Source organism: Nanorana parkeri, unplaced genomic scaffold (genome assembly GCF_000935625.1).
Source record: "Nanorana parkeri isolate BGI_ZX_2015 unplaced genomic scaffold, ASM93562v1 scaffold1964, whole genome shotgun sequence".
In the NCBI taxonomy this organism is placed as follows: Eukaryota; Metazoa; Chordata; class Amphibia; order Anura; family Dicroglossidae; genus Nanorana; species Nanorana parkeri.
Genome location: NW_017308232.1, coordinates 196,619 through 215,298, shown reverse-complemented (window position 1 = coordinate 215,298; position 18,680 = coordinate 196,619). Strand labels below are relative to the sequence as shown.

The 18,680-nt window shown below is 40.6% G+C and overlaps 1 protein-coding gene across 1 annotated transcript in view; it reads right to left on the bottom strand.

Moving 5' to 3' along the window:
- MYOM3 (myomesin 3) overlaps window positions 1–18,680 on the bottom strand; it is an 89,625-nt gene that overhangs the window by 23,502 nt on the left and 47,443 nt on the right. The window contains exons 13-22 of the mRNA XM_018572187.1: window positions 16,194–16,247; window positions 15,773–15,900; window positions 14,386–14,569; window positions 12,878–13,052; window positions 6,770–6,891; window positions 5,180–5,367; window positions 3,901–4,027; window positions 2,435–2,613; window positions 2,089–2,203; window positions 1,678–1,834 (exon numbers count right to left, since the gene is read on the bottom strand). Coding sequence (XP_018427689.1) covers window positions 1,678–1,834; window positions 2,089–2,203; window positions 2,435–2,613; window positions 3,901–4,027; window positions 5,180–5,367; window positions 6,770–6,891; window positions 12,878–13,052; window positions 14,386–14,569; window positions 15,773–15,900; window positions 16,194–16,247 — 1,429 coding nt within the window. The remainder of the gene's footprint in view (window positions 1–1,677; window positions 1,835–2,088; window positions 2,204–2,434; window positions 2,614–3,900; window positions 4,028–5,179; window positions 5,368–6,769; window positions 6,892–12,877; window positions 13,053–14,385; window positions 14,570–15,772; window positions 15,901–16,193; window positions 16,248–18,680) is intronic.

Genomic DNA, 18,680 nt, shown 5'->3' with positions numbered 1-18,680 from the left:
GAGAGAAAACTTAAAAGCATATCACACCTTTTGCAATAAAATGCACCCATATTAATAATAATAAAAAAGTGCATTTATTACATGTTAGCACTGGAGCTTGCAAAGCATTGCAACCAATCAGTGGTTCACGGGTGCAATGGACAGGCTTCCACAGCCTTCTCCACCAGCCCCAGGTCAATACCTCAGTATGGATCTTTAATTATGGGGCTGGAGCAAGTAAGCAGTGGTCTACAAGTGCAGTGACTCTACCGCTGGGGCAGATGGGTCTTGTACTCATCCTATTTACAGGTATCTGTGAATAGATGATGCAACCATGCGGTTGAGCCCGGCACAAGAGTGAGCAATTTAAAAAAGCAGGTCACTGCAGGAAGAATAACCCCACAATTCAGGTAAGTGTGGGGGGTGCAGTTTAATGGGGAGGGGAGTTAGGGAATATGACCACGTTTCATGTTACACCCTAAATATGGATGAAACATGGTCAGAAGATGATGTTTTAAAGGGAATGTGTAGTGGTATTTGTACATATTTATTTATAAAAATGTTATGGTCAGCACTAAAACAACATTGTGAAAAATATGTTTTTTTGTCAGGTAAATATGAAATATGGCATATGAACAGTTATGTATTGCTTCCTTTTACGCTATAATTATACATCAGCGGTGCATTAAACTCGCATTATATTAAGATAACCCATTCATTTGAGAAGGCTGCTTAACACACTAAAAAAACAACACACTAAAACCTACACTTGCTTATTGTGTTATGTTGCAATGCATGTTGGTTGGACAATTAAGGCATTAGTAGGAGTTTCTTAAATGCATATAAATGTACATACAGATACAATGGGGTCTATTCACTAAGCTGCTGTAGGCAGCCGAGTGAAAGACCGACCTGAAGTGAAGTGATCCGAACGCTGTTCGGCTATTCACTTCAGACTGGTATGGCTGATTTCAGCCGTATTTCGGCTGAAATTAGCCGTACATCGGGTGGCTTCGCCTGGCTTTGGGTCGGCCGAACATGCTCAGCATGTCTGGAGATCAGTGTTCCTGGTTAGCTGGTAACCAGGGATGCTGATCTCTCTGCAAGTGGCCGGAGCCAACCGTATGATCACGGCTGGCTCCGCCCAGCTGACAGAAGCAGGCTGGGGGCCAGCTTCGGCTTGCAGCGGGGATCAGCCGAGCCGAGGCATATGCGTTCGGCTCGACTGAGCCGCTCAGCCAAGTTCGGGTGCTGTACGGGCTATAGTGAATAGCCCGTACAGCAGCCCTTCGGTTCTACTGAACCAAAGGGGTCCTGTGGCTGAAGCTTGCCGAAGGATCGGCCGAAGCTACGGCTAGATCCTTCGGCTGCTTCGTGAATAGACCCCAATGTCTATGTTCTTGTTGTATGGGGTAGAACTTTCATCACTGAAATGTGTATGTCCACCAAGCAACTACTATTGACTATGTGCATCTTTACAGAGGTGGATAACATAACATGGACTTAGAGGTGGAACATTTATTAATAAATATGGATATAGAAATAGCTTTGAGCAGAAGTTCTTTAAATATTTTTGAAATGATAGTATAATTAAAACATCCCTCTTTATGGGAAATATACATTACAATGTAAAATGTTTAGAAATTGCACAGCCAAGTCCATGGACACACAAAGTAATATATTTATTCCAGTAATTACTTATTTCCATCTGTAGAAACTTCTGTTCTCTCTGAGTCTGGGGCGCCCTTGTAGTCCTTGGACCAGAGGAACTGTGGATTGTCAACTGGCTCTGGGTTTTCAAATGAAAGGTAAATAAATCCGTCCTCGTCTACTCCAACCTCAATTTCATTTGTGCCTGTGGATAAAATAACTTTATTGGTATTTGAACATGAAACTATTGTCTTAACAGGAATGCTACCATTGGTTTTATTGAATAGAGCCAATACTAAACCATATCAAGCATGGTCCGAAAAAAAGCATGACACTAATAATAATGAGACATGAAAGAATGTACATTCGAAAATAAAACAAGAGAAGACGGTAAGGTCCCTGTGCAAAAACCAAAAGTTTTTTTTTTTTTTTACTATACTCCTTTGTAAAAGTTCAAACCTTCTTTAGTTGCAGGCACAACAGGATCAGATGGGAGAGATGGAATCCCAGGCCCAGATGTGTTAACAGCAAGGACACGGAACTGATAACTTTTATCTGTATTCAATTCAGAGAGCTAAAACAAACATACACATGTCAAATATGACTTTCTCCATTTCGAGTAGCTATTATAATAAATATGTATACATTCTACCAGGAAAATAATTACATAGTCACTCAGCACTTCCTTCACAGTGACATACATACTTGAAAAAAGAAAGGCTTTATTTAATACAGATTTTGATTGGGGAGGGGACAGGGAAAGCAAAGTATAAGCAGATTAAACTTCAGCTTTAACATACAATACCCTCATATGGGATTCCAAAATGGGCTCCTCATTAATCTTCCTCCAAGCTTTAGTGCCCTCCTCACATACTTCTACTATGTAGCCATTGACTGGGCTGTCCCCAGTATACACAGGGGGCTCCCAGTGGAGCATCAGTGTGCTATCACGTACTTCTCTAGATCGGACATCATAAGGGGGACCTGTAAATGTAAAATAAATGTCTTATTAGACGCAATCCTCACATGTCCTGGATGTGAACTTTTGGAACTCTTCAAATTCAAAAAATGCATTTTCCATTAAACTATGTACATCCTGTAAACCTGTGCTTATTGGGAAAATGTTGCAGTTTTCAACACATAGTTATATATTTTCCTTGCAAAAGTGTATGTAAAGCTGCCCTTTTTGCTGTTTCTCCAAAGTGAACAGGATTTGAAGCTTGGAGATTGGTCATAGGAACAGGTGTCCTCATTGGAGGATTTTCCCTTATTTTCTGTCTTTGCTACATTTGCCAGCAGAACAAATAGAGAGTTTAATCTTTCCAGCAGGGACACAGATAGCAATAACAATTTGACATAGTGTCTAGCCCTATGATACTCTATCAAAAAAAAAAAATACCTCATACATTTTGGTTGTCATATACTATATCAGTTGGCAATGTGGCTAACATTCATATATTTCTGTTTGCTCACAAACAAAGATATTAGGCATGCATTTCATAACAAACTTGTAGCACTATGCTTGTGGCCTTCAGGGTCGGTCTGGTTGTGGCTGACCCAAGGCCTAGTAGCAGGACCACTTCTCTAACTTCACTCACTACTTGTAGTATATGTACATGTGCAATGCTCATACACCTAAGTAGCGGTACTAGGGGGATAGCCCCACCTTTCCTCTGAACAATCTGCATGGTCCATGGGATGTTTAACTCGGTTCAAACATACATTTACAAAGACCTAGACATAGTACAGCCTCATAGTCTTCCTGTAAACCAGGCCAGGAGCAGACCACTCTAACTTTCCCACAGAGGGTCACTGGTCGGGTAACGGCTACTCCAGGCCTTACTATCAGCAGACTCTCCAAGGATGCACACACACTTTACAGAATCTTCACTTGCAATCACAGCTCACAATCAATTAAGAAACATCCAGTCACATATATCTTTTCAATAAAATTGTCTTGCATGAAGAATTATACACAGAATCCATAGAATTGACAGGAAGTGTAATTGCTTCATGAAGTATACTTGAGGTTTCAGTCAGTCAGGTGTTTGTAGCTATCTTTTTCAGTGGCCGCTTTTCCCATTCTATTGTCACCCACTTTAACTGACCACTTGGATTTACCTACTGCAACTGCCCCACCCCTCCTAACATTTCAAATCCACTAGTAAGCAGGGGCAGCCAAACCAGACATGCAGGAAAAGGTGTGGGAGAAACCCTAGAAAGGACTAACACCCCACTACAATCTGTCACAATAAATATTGTATGTATTACCTGGTTCAGCCATTGTCCACTCCTCACATTTAAAAAGATCACTTGGCTCCGACATCTTTCCAACACCAGCCATATTTATTGCTCGAGCACGAAACTCATAAAAATGCCCCTCAGTTAGGCCTGTCACCTGTTGGAAATAAAGGTCTCCTAATTATTCCATTGATTTTTTTAAACTAGGGTTTGTACTTTTTAAATAAAGAAGCAACATGTATCACTAAAGTAAGTATGGGAAGGAATTCAGATGTTTATTTCTCTTCAAGGTCTCCGTCTCCCAGCGGGGAGGAGAGAAAGTGACAGCCGGCCAAGCGCTGCGGAAGGAGAGCGCTGTGTTTGTGGGTTTTTTTGGGGGGGAGGGGGGGCCCCAAAAAAAAAAATCTTGCACCAGGGCCCTTTGTTCCTTAGCTCCGCAACTGTTTAAATGTAAAGCTGAATTCCAAGCAAACAGCTAAATAAACAGGTACCATATATGTAGGGAAGCTGCTTGCCTGCCAAAGGATTTTTATTTCTGTCTCTGAAGTTTTTAAATTTACACAGCTCTGCCACAGAGCAGATCCATATATGGCAGGGAAGAAGACCTTATTTTTCTCTGCTGCAGCATCATTTAGAGGTCTCCTACCAACCCCACCCTGTAGCTAGGCAGCAGACATATATATGAGCTCTTTCTTTGTCACTCTGCTCTCCTTCTATCAGCATGCGCCTTGCACTGCAGCACAACTGATTGGATCTTTGTGCTGCTTCTCTCTCCCCTGCATGAGCTCTGCTGCATAGGGACTGCATGAATCAGATACCAAGTCAAATTCAGATATCTACATTGCTTGCATTTAAAAATACATTCTGGGATGTAATATTTAAAACAAACCTGAATGTATTTATGTCTTTATCTTTGTCTATATGTGCCTGTAGTTAAAGGTGATAACCCGGTGGGTTTGTTTAAAGGGGATGAACAAATAATGCTGACATCTATAGCCTCTGATCTGCCATTCATAAAGCCTATTCCTTGGCTTTCCAGCTCACATTATCTGCTAGCTTTCTCTTTGTATCAGACCAATAGATGTCTATATGAAATCTCAAGCCGCTAGGCCCAAAAGCTGGACTACCTTGAGACCAAGAATTGTACAGAGTAGGACTTTTGAATGGCAGATCTGAAAAACAGAAATATACAGATAAATTATATTCACATTCTTCATTTCATCTGCTGCTTTAAAAAAACTGAGTAGAAATTTCCATTAAGGATCGAAATAGTAAAGGAAAAGTACTAATATTGCTTATGCTATGATACCTTATAAACCCTGGAAGGAATCTGTTCATTACCGACATCTCGCCATGACAACTCTATAGAATCATGCTGATCCAGAAAGTATCCTAGAATTTCCCTCCCTGCTGTAAATTTAGGAGCCTTCCAACATATGGTCATTTCATCTTTACCACAGCTCAGGAGAGCAAAATCATAAGGAGCAGAAGGACAGTCTAAAATAATAGAAAAATAATAGTAAGATGAATTTCTTATAGAAGCATTCAGGGCAAACATTACAAAACTAGATTACTTTTAAGATGTTTAAGTACAACTAAAGGCTCATGTACGACAGCCTAAACAAGTCCCAAATCCACTTACTATACTAAAAAATATATGTTATCTTCCCTGACCGAGCCAAACCCACTTTAATTTGTGTCTCACTTGCTCCTCTTCTCAGACACTGCAGCTCACAGTGGGAGGATTTCAGCAACATAGGCAGTGCTGTCAATCCAGAAAGCAATGGGCAGGACTAGGTGTGGTCAGCTGATGATTGACAAGCTGCAGTCTTGTGAATTAAGTAGCGACAATGTTGATAGTCACATCCCCTGCAAAATTTTCATCCTACTGCAGTGCAAGCAGGCACAGCCTACATGAGAGTGGCAACTCTGCTATAAATTCAGGAGCAGTGCAGCATTGTTGCCACACCATCACAGGGAGCTGCATTTGACTTCACTGACAAGATCAACAGATTCTTGTGAGGCTTTGCAGGTGAACAAAGAAAAAACAGCGTTCGGCTCACTTCGCTTGGGGTCGGTTAGTCACTCGGCTGCCTTATAATTAAGTGCTGCACCACATATATTTTAATGGGAGGCCATAGTTCTACTTTAATATACTATATGCGAAAAAGGCCAATAAATTCTGCTGTTATATTTAAACATGCAATAATTTGTTAAAGTATATCTGTCAAGAGAGAAATAGGCTCCCAATGCAAACCTCCTTTCGAAAATGCAATTTGCCCGACTCTTACGCTGACACTCTGGCTTCAATAATTTTTTAGTCTCTGACACCGAACAAGTATGCAGATCAGGATAATTTAGAAGTCCTTATCAATATACTTGTCCGGGTCACTGAAGCAAGTGAGTTAGTATGGCAGGCAGGCATCAATGGCAGCCACCATATTTTTCTCATGACATGTTTAAAAGTTCTATGCAAGTAAAGAATCTAATATTTCTGCCATTAATGTGGTTTGATCATTAAAACAGATTTAAAAAAATGCTTTATATGTATTGTTTTACTGACTTTATTATCCACACATGAATCTATCTAATCCCAATCTGGTAATTCAAAAAAAATCATTCAAAAGTAGACAATAAGTAGGTATGGATATCCATTTTTCTACCTCCTTGCCAAAATCTACCTTCCTCCAAAGTCTCCCATCCAATGCAATTAAATCATATACTGACTATAGCTGCAAGCTATAGCTCCATGGTTAGTATGGAAAAGCTCACAGAAATGCTGAATAAGAGTCTTTCAATAATATATGGAACTACATTACTTTTCCTGAAGTTTATCTACACCTAGACTTATTTATAACCTGAGTCAACAGAAGGCTTCTGCTTAATATTGAATACTCACAAATAGCCTCATTTATATTCAGGGGGTTTGATACGGGTGACCGTTCACTCAGTCCAGCTTCATTTACTGCCCTCACGCAGAACTCATAGTCTTTCCCAGTTTGCAACTCAGGAACAGTAAACCTAAATAGAATAAGATCACTTATTGATAAATATTGTAAGCCTACAGTAAAATTATTGATGGCTACAAATGGCCGCAAGATGATCCCAACAGGGTTATAGCAATTTTAGCAAAATCAGATAAGTATTTTTGTGTATACAGACATGTTTGGACTTCATCAGATGCCCCCAGCCATTTGTATTGACTGGGTTGGTTTATGCTGTCAGGTTGCTTAAAGCAGGACTCCTCCAGTGATGATCTTGTATTGATATTTACATTGGTCCAGCTTAGCTCAATGTAAGTAACCATATCTGATCTCCGGAGGGCTTCTGGGGATGCCAAAAAAACTTAATTTGTTAGCGCTACATACAGTCAGCACTAGTCTTTTCTGGCTGCCGCTCCTGCGGCTTCCCCTCTGTACACTGAACACAGGGAGTCTCACTCAGCACAGCCGCCATTCAGATAATGCCTTGTATTTTTTTCAATAAATACACAGGGGTCTATTCACTAAGCTGCCGAAGGATCTAGCCGTAGCTTCGGCTGATCCTTCGGCTAGCTTCGGCCCCAGGACCCTGGTAACCAGGAACGCCATCTGTCATTCCTCCCCTGGAAGCTCTGGGAGTCTAATAGGCTCCCGGGAGAGAAAGACTTTCTCCCAGAAAGGTTCACTCTGCTCGGTCGAGCAGAGTTAACCTTTCCCTGCTCGTTTTTTTTTTCTTCTGACATCGGAGCCGTTGGCTGCTGTCAGAAGAAAAAAATTAATTCGGCAGCAGAACCGCCCGGCCAATAGAAAACAATTGGGTGGAGCTAGCTGTCACTGCTAGCTCCGCACAATCATTTTCTAATTTTTTTTAGACTTTTTAAACTATTTTTCTATTCTGCTCGGTTCCACAGAGGGAGAGGGAATGCTGAGCGGCATTCGGCTATTTCTAGTATTTGCCGGCGTATAAGACGACTCGGCGTATAAGACGACCCCCCACTTTTTGTGTTAAAATATAGGTTTTGGGCTATACTCATCGTATAAGATGAGTATAGCCCAAAATAATGTTTAAATGCACCCACTAACCTCCATGGCGGTATTCCCGAGTGTGGCTCGGGGTTAATTTTCAGTACCATAAGCGGTAACCCCCGAGCCACACTCGGGATTACAGTCTCTTACCTTGTCCACGATCCACGCAGTGTCCTCCATCTTCCGGGTTTCGTCCTTCAGCTACATACTGTATACCACGCTGAGCCTATCACGGCAGGCTTTGTATTCATTAATACAAAGCCTGCCGTGATTGGCTCAGCACTGAGCCAATTACGGCAGGCTTTGTATTCATTAATACAGGCTTTGTATTCATTAATACAAAGCCTGCCGTGATTGGCTCAGCGCGGTATACTCTATGTAGCCGAAGCTACATTGAGTATACCCGGCGTATAAGACGACCCCCGATTTTCGGGCGATGTTTTTGGGTCTAAAAACCCGTCTTATATGCCGGCAAATACGGTACTCACTGCTGTTCGGCATCTATGAGAATAGACCGAACAGCAGCGAGTAGACTGACGGAGGTTCGGCTTAGCTGATCCAGACGTTGGATCGGCTGAGTCGAACTCCTTCTGCACTTCGGGTCGACCGAACATGCTGGGCATGTTCGGCCGACCTGAAGCCACCCGATATACGGCTGATTTCAGCCATACCAGCCTGAAGTGAATAGCCGAACAGCGTTCGGCTCACTTCGTCTGGGGTCGGTTAGGCACTCGGCTGCCTAAGGCAGCTTAGTGAATAGACCCCACAGTGTTCTCTGATTGGAGGAGATGGCGAGGAGAAGATAGATAACATCACAATCTCCACCTCAGAGAATGCATAATATTCATTGAAAAAAAATACAAGACCTTCTCTGAATAATGACAGTGCTCAGAGGAAAACTCCTTGTTTTCAGTAAGCAATGGGAAGAAGAGACCAGCACTGTCTGTATGTAAAACTGTAAAACCAATAAAGTGATTATTAGCATCCATAGCAGTCTTCAGAGATCAGATATGGATACTCAGAAATAAAATCGGACTGCTGTAAGAATACCTGCCAGTATTATAGTCTGTCCCAACCACTTTCACTGTCAATTTTGCAGGACAAAATGATCTGCACGTAAATGTGGAGACTGACATAAATAAAGGCAAGTGAAATAAAAATGGAACCCTGGAATGAACTATTGTTACATGTATTGACATAATACAGTTCTGAAAATACAATATTTTGTAAAGTGTTCCTTTACATGTGCGAATACCTTACAGTACAGGCTTTGCCTGTGTATGATGAAGAATCACAGCAAACCACATGGAACCTGATTCCCTCTCCCTGTTTGTCTTGGTGATCACTGTTACTGGGACTGAAAGGGAGAGATAATCTAAAAGCATGAGTTGTCACCAGGACAGGATGTAAATGAAACTTCTGAATTTATGGCAAAAAGAAAAAACCTGACGGGATTTAAGCTTTCGCTACTCTATCCACAATAAAAATAAAATGTTTTACCTTTAGATATCCTTCAAGCTTACACCATTCCTACAAGCCACTGACTTGCTGTTTGATTTCCCCATTTAATGACACTCTTGTGTCATTAAATGGGGAATAAATATCAACTATTCCACAGCTTTTGCTAGGTATGATGTGACCATAGTAAAATATTGCATTTAGCATTCTCACAAAATTGTGTGGGTTATATGGACTAATGAACCTTCTATGGTAAATTGTATTGATACTACATTTCCTCAGAGAGTTCAATGACTCATGATGTATGAATAGGACATAGATATAGTTTGATGGAAATAACACAGAGGGGTCTATTCACGAAGCTGCCGAAGGATCTAGCCGTAGCTTCGGCCGATCATTCGGCTAGCTTCGGCCCCAGGACCCCTTTCGGTTCAGTAGAACCGAAGGGGTGCTGTACGGGCTATTCACTATAGTCCATACAGCTCCCGAACCCGGCCGAGCGGCTCAGTCGAGCCGAACGCATATGCATCGGCTCAGCTGAGCCGCGCTGAAAGCCGAAGCAGGCCGACAGCCTGCTTCTGACAGCTGGGCGGAGCCAGCCATGATCTCACGGCTGGCTCCGGCCACTTGCAGAGAGATCAACATCCCTGGTTACCTGCTAACCAGGGACACTGATCTCCAAACAGCTAACTCTCCCTGATGCCCCCGGGAGTCTCCTGCTCCCGGCCGCCATGGAGATAAAAGTCGGAGCTTGCTGTCACTGCTAGCTCCGCACAATCGTTTTCTATTTAATTTTTTAAAAATTTTTTCACTCTTTTTCCAGATGTTGGATAGGCTGAGTCGGACTCCTTCTGCTGAGCATGTTCGGCCGACCCGAAGCCATGTGAAGCAAGCCGATGTACGGCTGATTTCAGCCGATGTACGGCTGAAATCAGCCGTACCAGCCTGAAGTGAATAGCCGAATAGTGTTTGGCTCACTTCACTTCAGGTCGGTCATTCACTCGGCTGCCTACGGCAGCTTAGTGAATAGACCCCAGAGACTCCACAAATGTGTTCATGTTTGCTAAAGCTTCTCCATGTGGTTTAGTATATAGCAATACACTAGTTGAATATAACTTATTTTGCAATTATGTATTATGCAATAGTAGCTTTTTTGTTGAAATCTGTATAGATAAGAGTCGATTACCTTCTTTACTTAATAAAAGGTCATGCCGACATTTCACCTTTCCAGCAATCTAGTAATGTCTAATGTTTGATGGACACAATCCATACTCGTAGGGGCTTAACGGCTGTATGTGAAAGAGACCCATAGCAAAATGATTACAGGGCTCTAGCTTTGATACCTCCATCTCCAAAGCAAATACTTTGCTGAGCAATGTTTATTTGTTTGATCTGGATTCATTATTCAAAAACAGTTTGACAGTTTAATACTACTTTAGTTTAACATTGTCACTCTTGCCTGATGAAGGAGCTAGTACATCGGCTCTGAAACCTTGCTTGTTTGCGACAAATTAAAAGCTGTGATTAATCATGCCATGTGATACTCTCTGAAGATTTTTAGGAAGCGGCACCATGCACTTAGAAAGCCCTTCCACACTCATCTCTACCAGGCTGAAAGTGTTTTTCCTCTTTTGCAGCCAAATTGAGATAACACCTAATTTTATATTTGTTACATGTTCCCATTCAAATTTCATAAGATTAAAAAAATTAAAAAAAATTATGCTTGCAGTTTAAATTGCTTCTACTTGGGTTAGGGTTTCTTGGCTTCTGAAGGGTTAACATTTCTACTTGCTTCTCTTCCTTTTGTAATGTTAGGAATTCTTTCTATAAGAACAGATGATTGTGAAGATGCTGAAAAAAACCTGGAACCAAGCCATGTTACCTGCTGCAACAAAACATCAATTGTTTTTCAGTATGCTGTGTGAATAGATACACATAGCAGACATATAGAGAGGCTTTCTCAAATTTGACTACAAAAGTCGAAATACACTTGAAAGCCACTTGGAGTGTATCATGTTTCCTTTTTGCTTATTCGACACATACAACGATGGGAATGCCTTGAAATGTTTACTCAGAGGCATTCTCATCATTGTATGTGTCTTTTTGAATCAACCCTCATTTCCTTCATTGCACTCTTGGAATCTGTTTACCTCTATGGTTCATTTATTCTGATGAGCAAACTGAAGGGGTAGATACCTGCTGTTTCCCCTAGCAGCAGCAGTCTTACCTTTGCACATTGTGATTGCCATCATTGTGCATCTGAGGCCTGCATATATGGAACTAATTTACTGTGCTTTGTGCACAATTTATGCATGACTGATCATTTTCTGTCAGCAGTCATAGCAGTGACTTTGATTCCCGGATACGTATAGTGCTTTATTCAGTTAAATACAGTATCTAAATGCCTGTTTTGGGAACAGTTACATTCATCATACTGGCTGAATTGTAAACATATGGGAATTGATTGCTGAGCCTTATGTGAAATTGTATGACAAGTCATTGTGTTTACTTTGATCTCATTATGCAAGTGTATTTGTACTGCAATGAAATGTTCTTATGAAGATTTTCTATTAATGATGGATTTTAGGTGCTGATCAATACTTGTTTAAGTCTAAGGCTGCTAGGTGACAGCTGCATATCTGTTGAACTAACTGTTTTAGCATGGAGTTAATATTAACGCAACCACAGCTATCAATTGGTTGGCCCAGGGTGTCCCCTCCCCACAAAACAGTTTATTCAATGGCTTCTACTACATTCAGTCCTTTTTTTCATCTAATATTACAGAAATCTTATCAATTTCGACATGTGACTAAAAAACCCCCAAACGTCATAAAAAGTCAGAATTACTTAACCGTATACTAGTTCTGGGTAAACAACAAAAGGTTTTGGAGCCACAGGGTCAGCTAGAGTTATAGGAAGTTTGTTGGCAATGATAGCTTCTGTATTTCTCTCAGTTCAGCATGCCTTTAAGTTTAATTCACAAGATTTGCATTACACATATGGCACCTTTCAAAGAACTAAGATCTATATATCTTTTTTAGTGCATTATAACTGTCAAGGATGAAGTAACCAACCATGGTAGCACTGGTGGGCATCTTTAAAGTGGTGAGCTATAGGCAACTTCCTCTTTTGGCCCTAAAGGATCCTTATATGAAGTTTTTAAATTTTTATACTCTCAATCATTTTTTTTTTTAATCTGACATGCATATCTACCAGTCAATGTGTCCATGGAGTAAAACTTTTACCAGCATGTTTTTGTTTAAGAAAAATCTTCGGGGTTTGGAACTCAACAGATCAACATTCCAGTAGTTTGTGCCAATTTGTTGTGATCATTCAGTATATGTACATGGTCAAACTGACATAGAACTAGATAATATATCAATCTGTGCCCATTAATAGTTATCTTAAAAGTGGTGGAAAGAAAATTTGTTGTGTAATAAACAGCAGTCAGTTAGATACCAGCTCTGATTTGTTTAGTTCTCTACAGTTACAATAATACAAGCACATTTTTTAAAATATATATCTCCATTAAAATCTCTTACCGAGTAGACTGTAGGGGCTTGTTGTTTACTGGTTGCCAGTCCTCTTCACCCAACATTCGGCTGTAAAGGTAATAGCCAATAATCTCTGGAATAGCTTCAACCTTACCCCACTGCACTAGGGCAGATGTCTTTGTATCTCTGAGTGCTAAAATGTGCTCAGGTGGTGGAGGAAGAGCTGCAATGGGAAATATTTCAATTGACCTATTTAGCAAACTAAACTAATGCAACCACATTTTTTTTCAATTTTGGACAGAATGGGAAGGATCGTCATCTTCCTTAGGTTTTGATTACTTTATCGTTTTGGAGAGATTTCCCCTCACTTCCTGTCCCTATTACACTTGTCACCAAGACAAAAAGTAACTCACTGGAACAGGTAGTGAAGGAGGACAGAACATGAGAGGAAGTCTCCCCAAGGAGCACACAAATAGCACCCTGATAGAACAGAACATCTAACTCTTCTCCATTCTATCTTAAGCAAGAAAACTGTTTTGGCTTGCGTTACATATTTTTAATTTAATAGACAGATCATCTCTAAGAACTGTTACAGAAAATAGAAATGCCATTTGATTATTATTTTATTGGGCTATTTTAATTGTATGCAAAATTACTATTTGCTGTACTTGAAAGACCTATGATTGTATTTTCATAAAAATGCACAAGCTAAGCTATTATAGCCAATTTTCACAAATGCTAGATATTCTGAATTTGGCATGCATGGATGCTAACAAGTACCTTTCTGCTGTGACTAAGCTGAGTAGGCCTGGTGATCAATAATATTTTAATGTCCCTGTTCCATAGTCAATCAGTCAAATTATATCTTTCACTAAGTTCTTTAGCACTAATGTTCTTAAAACCGAACTACAGCTGAATAGCCAACTACACAGTTGAAATACATGTAAGAGATCAGTATTAGCTGCTAAAGGATTTTTCCCATTCAGTCCTGAGATTTACACAGCTCTGCCAGACAATACAGCCTGGAGTTCAGATTTAAAGATGAAATATAATTGGTGGCACATTATTAGTCTTTATGTTGTATTTTTATAAATAGCTCTATATGTTTTGGATATTATTTACTTCTAAAAAGCAAAAAACAGCATGCACTGAAAAGGACATTTACATAAGGCACTGGATAGTGCAGGCAAAACTGATATGTGCATAGCGCACTGGATAGTGCGGGTAAAACATAGCAGGTATGTACACTCTGAAGAAGGGGGCAGGCCCAGATCTATTCACTCAATTGTAAGTGCAATTTTATCTTTTGTACTTATTAAAGTAGTTTAACTTGCACTATCCAGTGTGCTCTGTTTATCAGTATTACATGTAGAGTATATGAGATCTTTGGATTCATACAGAACTTGAAAGAATACACAGATCGGCTTTTGGTGAAGCACAGTACACTTTGAAGACTTTATTTACTTCTGTCTACATGTGACATCCCCCTCCCAATATCACAGGTCTAGATGTCAGCATTGGTATAAATGATTTTCAGAAAAAGTAACAGAAATTACCTAATGATGTTTTAAGAATGATGGGTGCACTAGCCTCGGATTGATCACTGACTCCATATTTGTTGACAGCTTGTACCCGGAAACTGTATGATTTGTTTTTATGAAGATCCATCACAGAAAGCCTCGGAGAAGACACTGGTCCTTCCAGGTTTATCCTCTCCCATTTGTTGGTTCCTTCAACAGACTAATAAATAGTGACATAGTTAGCAAACATATCTATTTTCAGATGGGGTCATTTATTGAGTAGAGCAGTGTTTCTCAAACTTTTTTCAGTCACAAAATCCTTTATATGTATGCACAATCTTGAAGCACCACAGTCTAAAATGTAATGGATTTTAAGTAGGAACCCCACACAAAAACACATGTGGGTTTCCCCATGTAACATCAAATTCTCTCTTTCAAATCAGGAGTCCCCCTTCATATCAGAAGCCCTCTTCACATTAGAATCCTGAGCCCCCCCTTCAGATCAGAGTGCTACCATCATATTAGATTCCTACCATCACTTTAGGAGCCACAACTGTGGCAACATGGCAGAGGGCAGGAGGCAGAGCAGGCCCGGACCGAGGCAAATGTCCGTCCGTTTTTGAATGGATCAGGCAGCCTGTGTGCACCATGGAAAGGCATGGCGATCTGAAAAAATGTCAAGGCACCCCTGAGAAAGCCAGAGAGCACCCCTGGGTGCCATGTCCCAGTGATTGAGAAAAGCTGGAGTAGAGAATGTTCACTTAGCAAAGTAAACATCACTTATCTCATGGAATAAAGTGAAACTATGCTCAATGTGAATACTCAATTATGTGTAAGTGAAACAAAAAAAATTGATTCGTAGTGGCACAACTGGTTTATTCAAGTGAACACAGATTCACTTTACTGTTTGCAAAGTTAACATTCTCTACTGCTTTAATAAATCAGCCCTATTGAGGTTTCATGGGAGAGATAGATAGATAGATAGATAGATAGATAGATAGATAGATAGATAGATAGATAGATAGATAGATAGATAGATAGATAAATAAATGAAGAAGATGAAAAAAAATGCTGTCCTTCAAGTTCACCCTTTAACAACCCTTGGTCCAGGGAAACCAAACAAAACATCCTGGGCAACTGTTGCCAATTTTGACACATTCCTTCCTGATCCCCCAAGGACAGTCAGAACATTTCCATCATTCCTTTAGGCATTAAAATACTATTTAAGAACATAATGTAGTCCAGTTGTACATATTATGTACTGATATTTCCATTACTACATCATGTGGTGCTGTGAATAGATAAAAATACAGGCTTAATGGAGGATATTATTTTTTACAATGGTTAATTTTTTTACATTATTATCATCTATTGTGTTTAGCAATTTTGCATTATAGCTGATTAAAAAATAATGGATTGATACCTTTTCTACGTAGTATTTTGGAGGCTCCTTGCCACGAGGATCTGGTTCATCCCAGCAAAGTACAACATAGTCCTCTGTGACCTCAGAAGCATGAACATTTCTTGGAGGTGATGGCACTTTGACATCTTCTAAATGAGAAGGTGATAAGAGCTTTCATTGAGTGAGAACACAGTACATCTAATAAAACAAGGACATATTGATACATTACTTGACACAGATATAATTAGAACAGCACTGAAGCGGCTGAACAAAAGTAGGTGAAGACTGTGGATAAATCTGGTACTTACCAAGGACACAAACGGTTATCAATATCCCAGCTATCTCTTGTTCTTGACCTGTCTAGCACCCAGTGTTCATACACACACACACAGACACACACACATACACACATAAAACATGTTATCTAGCATGCTGTACTCACCTTCCAATTCATCTTTATTTACAATGATTTTCCTTCCTTCGTTATATGGAATTACTAAATAAGGAAAATCTAGTTAAAATAATATTTTTTAAACACTTTTACATTGATGCAGCCACACTGTTGCTGGGCATATAACAATAAACACTGTACTGTTATTTATAACACTTGCACGTAGCTTAACAGAAGGGAACAGAAGTTCAAATGTCAAAAGATCAGAAGAACACAATCACTTAGACGTTTCCGTAAACATGATTCAATTACTATTTACTTAATGTCCCTGACTTGTTGTCAGAGACCTCTAAGCTTCAGAAAGACCTCCGGCCAAAACATTTCTGACATAAGATAAATAGAGGCCCACCAGATTATAGTCTTGGCAATGTTAGAAGGTGTTATTTAGTGTACTGTTCATGCATTAAAATCAGCTAGCTTATTGACTACACTCTAAATTTAAAGTGGACTTTTAATCAATTTACATATCTGCATGAGTACATTGCTCACATGCCACAATATACCGTAACATTATAAATTAAAGCGACACTAAACTCAGAAGTAAAACCTTGAAAATACATGTAACTGCCTTACCTACTAACACAAATGTACCTTTATTTGTGTATCACTCATCTGTTGACCCTCAAATCATCTCTGAATTCATGCTGACATTGTCCTTCCTTCTGGAGGGTGGCTACTTTTGTTCTCCCCGTGTGAGTTGTAAAGTAGCCACTCCTCTAAGCTCGCTCCTGCGATGACTACAATCTCAATACCAAATTAGCAAACTAATTGTGACATTGTAGTTCATCACAGGAGTGAGCTTGGAGTGATGGCTACTTTACAACACACAGGGACCATGCAGAACAAAAGTAGCCACCCTCCTGAAGGAAGGACAGTGTCAGCACCAATTCAGAGATGATTTGAGGATTTACAGCCAAATGATACACAAATAAGATACATGTTTGTTAATAGTTAAGGTACTTGAATGCATTTTAAAGGCTTAACTCATGAGTTTAGTTTCTCTGTAAAAAAACTATTTTACCTTTTATCACTAAAAAGGTGCTCATGAGCTTCAGTCAAGAGACTTTGCCTAGGCTGAATTTATGTTACCAGTCTGCTGCAGCCACTAGGAAGCATTTCCTCAGTCTCTTCTTCCCCACTATCTAGATTGCAACATTGTAACTTTGTAGCACAAGGTAAAAGTCTGCAAGAGGGGGCTGAACTCTGTCAGATATTTGCAAACACAGCTGAGAACAATACGTGATTTACATAACTGGGTCATCTATGATCCAGTATCTTAAGGGGGCCAAACACTGGTTGAATTTCGGCCCCGTTGGCATCCCTCCATTCAACAAAAGATTATTTTCCAATCGAACTGGTCTGAAAATTCTCAACCGAACAGTAACTGCCTGTCAGAATACGATACCCCGGGGGGTGGGGGAATTCCCCTATTCACACTGTTAACATGGATGGAGAACACAAGAGTTTTTTCTTGTTCAGCCCACGGGGCTGAATGAGCAAAAACTATAGGTGCATGGCTAGTCTTAGGGCCTATTCACTAAGCTGCCGTAGGCAGCTGAGTGAACAACTGACCCGAATTGAAGTGAGCCGAACGCTGTTCGGCTATTCACTTCAGGCTTATAAGGCTGATTTCAGCCATATATTGGCTGAAATCAGCCGTACATCGGGTGGCTTTGTGTGGCTCAGCATGTTCGGCCGACCCGAAGTGCAGAAGGAGTTTGACTCAGCCGATCCAACATTTGGATCGGCTAAGCCGAACCTCCGGCAGGCTACTCGCTGCTGTTCGGTCTATTCTCATAGATGCTGAACAGCAGTGAGTAAATAGCCGAATGCCGCTCAGCTGTTCTGCTCGGTCCCTCTGTGGCACCAAGCAGTATAGCAAAATAGCAGTATAGCAAAAAAAGTAGAAAAAAAACAATGGAAAACGATTGTGCCGAGCTAGCAGTCACAGCTAGCTCCGCCCAACTGTTTTCTATTGGCTGGGTGGTTCTGCTGCCTTAAAAAAATTTTTTACAAAAATTTCACCATAGAAATGCATAGCTCTTTGCTGTTGGCTATTGCAAATTGAAATAGCCAATAGGAATCTAGCTATGCATTCCTATGGTGAAGTTTTTTTGTAATTATTATTCTGACGGCAGCCAACGGCTCCATGTCAGAATAAAAAAGAAAGAAAGCAGGGAAAGGTTTACTCTGCTCGATCAAGCAGAGTAAACCTTTCTGGGAGAAAGTGTTTCTCTCCCGGGCGGCCGGGAGACGCTATCTAATAGTGGGAGACTCCCAGAGCGCCCGGGAGAGTTGGATTGTCTGGAGATCAGTGTTCCTGGTTACCTGGTAACCAGGGACGCTGATCTCTCTGCAAGTGGCCGGAGCCAGCCGTATGATCACGGCTGGCTCTGCCCAGCTGTCAGAAGCAGGCTGTCGGCTGGCCATCGGCCTGCCACTCGGCCAGCTTTGCCTTTCAACTCGGCTCAGTCGAGC